Consider the following 3605-nt stretch of genomic DNA (forward strand, 5'->3'; position numbering starts at 1 on the left):
TTGGACCGATTGAACCATATTGTATACGAACAATCTTTGATAGGCCCATACTATAATTATAGATCTATATAATATCCGAAATTTGCGGGAAAGGATGATATTTCAGAGTGTTCGGAGAAATAGTGCCCAGCTTTATTTTCCCGAACGTTCGGAGAAATAGTGCCGGCCTTTAAAAATGGATTGGATTGACCGGATATGACGCAAAAATGACCCTTCAAAATAGGGTACTCCTGTCCAATTGGCCAAACGAACACTGGAAACACTCAATCGATCGTCACGAAACATAAACACCATTGTTGTGAAGATGTAGGCCTAGAGCGCTCTCTCTCCTTTCAATGGCCTTTCAAACAAGAAGGCCCACCTGGACGTGAAGATGTAGGCCTAGAGCGCTCTCTCTCTCCTTTCAATGGCCTTTCAAACAAGAAGGCCCACCTGGACGTGAACTAAAGCCGCTATCGCTATACAGTGCAGCCTCTCTATAATGGCACACATCGGGCTATGTCGGGACTAGAAGAAAATGTCGTTATAAAGAGTTGTCGTCATAGAGAGGCAACCCAAAATTACTAACGATATATATATAGTAGAGGCAATATCTGGACCTGGGCTCCATACAGAGGATGTCGTTATATCGAAGGTCGTTATTGAGAGGCTAAACTGTAATAGGCTAGCGTAATAATAAAATGCATACGTATCGATCCCCGGGCAACGGCGATCGCGCACGGTCAGAAGCGGGTGCGTGGCTGGTACAACCGAACTACCTAATAAGATAAACATCAAGTAACTAAATACTTGAACGTAATGAAACAAAATATAGCTATATAATCAGATTTAATAACATTAAAACGTGTCTGAGCATTTGTTTGACGATCAAAGCAAGATATCTCGGGGGCTTTTTTGCAGGCTGTCCCATGCAGGCAAGGACTGGGTAATTTCAAAAGAGGCCGGGTGACTTTTAACTGCGCCTTTCAAGCAGTAAAATGCATATATACTATATAGATCTAGGCCTGGTCGAAAATGGTAAAGTTGAAATGACAGAGAGATACATGAACATGGGAAGGCAGAGAGAAAGAGACAGACAGACAGACAGACAGACAGACAGACAGACAGACAGACAGACAGACAGAGACAGAGAGGGAGATAGAGAGAGAGACAGAGATGATTAAATGAGAGTCAAAGATTATTAAAAAGAGAGGCATACATGATTAAAACATTATGTGTGTGTGTTTTTTTTGTGTGTGTTTTTTTGTTTTAGTATAGTTTTACGGCGCTCTCAACTGCATAAGGTCATATGAGCGCCAAGGGGTGGGTGTCAACAGAGAAGTCCTTACAGGCAGGGAATCAGGCTTACCCTGCTCACCTCTCTAGTTTCAACAGCACAAAGTCTGCTTCGACTATCAAGGCACCCCGGAAATAGCAGGTCACGAGAGTGTGACAAACATACAAAAAAAGTAGAGGGGAAATGACGATAGTAAGGATTAGGAAAGAAAAAGCAGCAGTCCCCTGTTCAGTGGCGTCGCGTGGGTTGTAGACAAGGTGGTGCATAATTGGAAAGTGAACAAATGGGTAATAGGCTTACTAGCTACTATTAAAATTGTAATGAGCGGTAGGCGGGCGCTCTGGTGTGGTCTGTTCTTTCTATTGCTTTCTGCGAGTCTCTCTGTGTGTGTTTGTATGTATGTGTGTGTTTGTGTGTGTGTGTGTGTGTGTGTGTGTGTGTGTGTGTGTGTGTGTGTGTGTGGTCAAGAGGTTTACAGTGTTCTCTCGTGAAATAGGTCCCGTGTTCGAAACCTGACAGTGAAGGGAAATGTTCTTCTCTTAAATGTTCTCCTTTCCCCTTCTTTCTTGCTTTCTTAACATGTTCTATCGGCTGCTTTCGTCTCTGCTTTGTATCCCCAACCCTACCGTCCCTTTTGCTCACGCTAAAGATCCCCTTTTGCTCCCTCCTCTAGGCTCCTGATTTTTTCTGCAGCCTTTCTACTGCTACTCCATGGCTCCTTCTTACTTCTGTCTTTCAGCCACACCCCTGTTCTTAGGGTAGGTAAGATCTAACACCTACCCTTTCCGGATGACGATAAAAACTCTTGGAGGTCGTGTGTGCAAGTTGCGCACGTTAAAGATCCATGTCCTGTCTTAGTTTTGATCGTGGATAATTCTTGTAAGTTCTTTCACACGATGTATAAGTACGGAATCAGAGACGGAAGTTGTACACTTTTTTTGTATTTTTAGTCACAGAGAACTCGTTTCTACGCCAAACTGTCATGGCTGAAAAGGGGCCCCTACCAGAAGGCAGATTGGATCATTCTGCTCCAGAAACCCTGTCTTTGAAAGAAAGGTAAGTTTTTATTGTCTGTTGTCTTGAAACCTTGAAGTTACTGTATATGAACTATCAACTGAACTATTTAGACCCGTTCATGTGGGAATATAGGGGCGTGTCCAAAGGCTGAGAAAGGCTAAAAGGTCTGAAATTCGGCCACCTCTATTCTCACCCCGAGTGAGAACTATCAACTGAACTATTTAGACCCGATAGCTCACCCCGAGTGAGAATAGTGCAGGCGAGTCTTGTGGCTATTCTCACCCGGTGCGCGGTCACCAAATTTTGCGTTCACCCTAAACCACAGAATTCTACACTGTGATAACAGAAAAATTGTAGAATTCTGTGCCGTGAACAAACGTTCCATTACAACTGTAGCCTACTAAAAGCGTACAATTTTGTCTGTGGGCAGTGGAGAGAGAGAGAGAAAGAGAGAGAGGAGTAGCGCGAGAATTTCCGGGCAAAACAAAACGGCTCGATCCGAAAAGTTAAATAGCCGTAGCATCTTTTTGTAGACAACCAAATTAATTTACTTTTGTGTTTTAACATCATTTTTTAACTTTGTTTTGGTCAATTTGATCGTCCACACCGATAGACAGTATTCAGAAAGAGACAGAGAGAGAGAAAAAGGGGGAGGAGTTGATCTTGCGAGTACTTCCGGGCGGGTGAGAATAGCCACTTTCCTGAAATTCCTGAGACCTGTGATGAGTAATAATATGAGCAATTGCCAAAACGTGAGACTCTCTTGAGACTCAGTGGTGCAAAAAAATTTTTCTTACCAATTTGACTCTCTTTTCTGTCAGTCACAGATTGACATTTAGTGCTCATATTCCTAGAGTATCAGAGCAAGGAGATGTACGGCTTTGGAGATATGGGTCTATTGGTTTGGCAACTACTGTATTTCTTGTATGTAACAGTGATGACAAAAACAGATAAGCAGCAAGGCAAATTATAGACTTTAAATTCCATTTGTTTAGTAAACAAACACTTTGTACACTATGAACTCCATTCATAATGGTAATATGAATGGCAAGCTTTGTAACAATGACGCAGTGCACAGAACATGTCATCATTGTTATGTACAAGAAAGGATACACATTGGACATTATCATTGACAACACATCACAATACTGAAAGGCTGTACAAATACAGTTATCAAAACCTCAGTACCAGAAAAACACATGTGTAAAACAATTTTTAAAATAATATAGCAATGCCAATGAAAATTTAAATTTTCACTTTTGCCCCCTTTTTTTTGGTACCTAAGAAAGAATTTTCAATTCTAATAATCATA

General features: G+C 41.7%; 1 protein-coding gene across 1 annotated transcript in view; it reads left to right on the plus strand.

The window, feature by feature from the left end:
- Positions 1–2059: 2059 nt before the first annotated feature.
- Positions 2060–3605, plus strand: part of LOC101861665 (prenylated Rab acceptor protein 1) — a 15489-nt gene continuing 13943 nt past the window's right edge. Inside the window, exon 1 of the mRNA XM_005100918.3 lies at positions 2060–2332. Within this exon, the coding sequence (XP_005100975.1) occupies positions 2259–2332 (74 nt within the window). The 5' untranslated portion in view covers positions 2060–2258. The remainder of the gene's footprint in view (positions 2333–3605) is intronic.

The sequence above is a fragment of the Aplysia californica genome, unplaced genomic scaffold (genome assembly GCF_000002075.1).
Source record: "Aplysia californica isolate F4 #8 unplaced genomic scaffold, AplCal3.0 scaffold00265, whole genome shotgun sequence".
NCBI lineage: Eukaryota > Metazoa > Mollusca > Gastropoda > Aplysiida > Aplysiidae > Aplysia > Aplysia californica.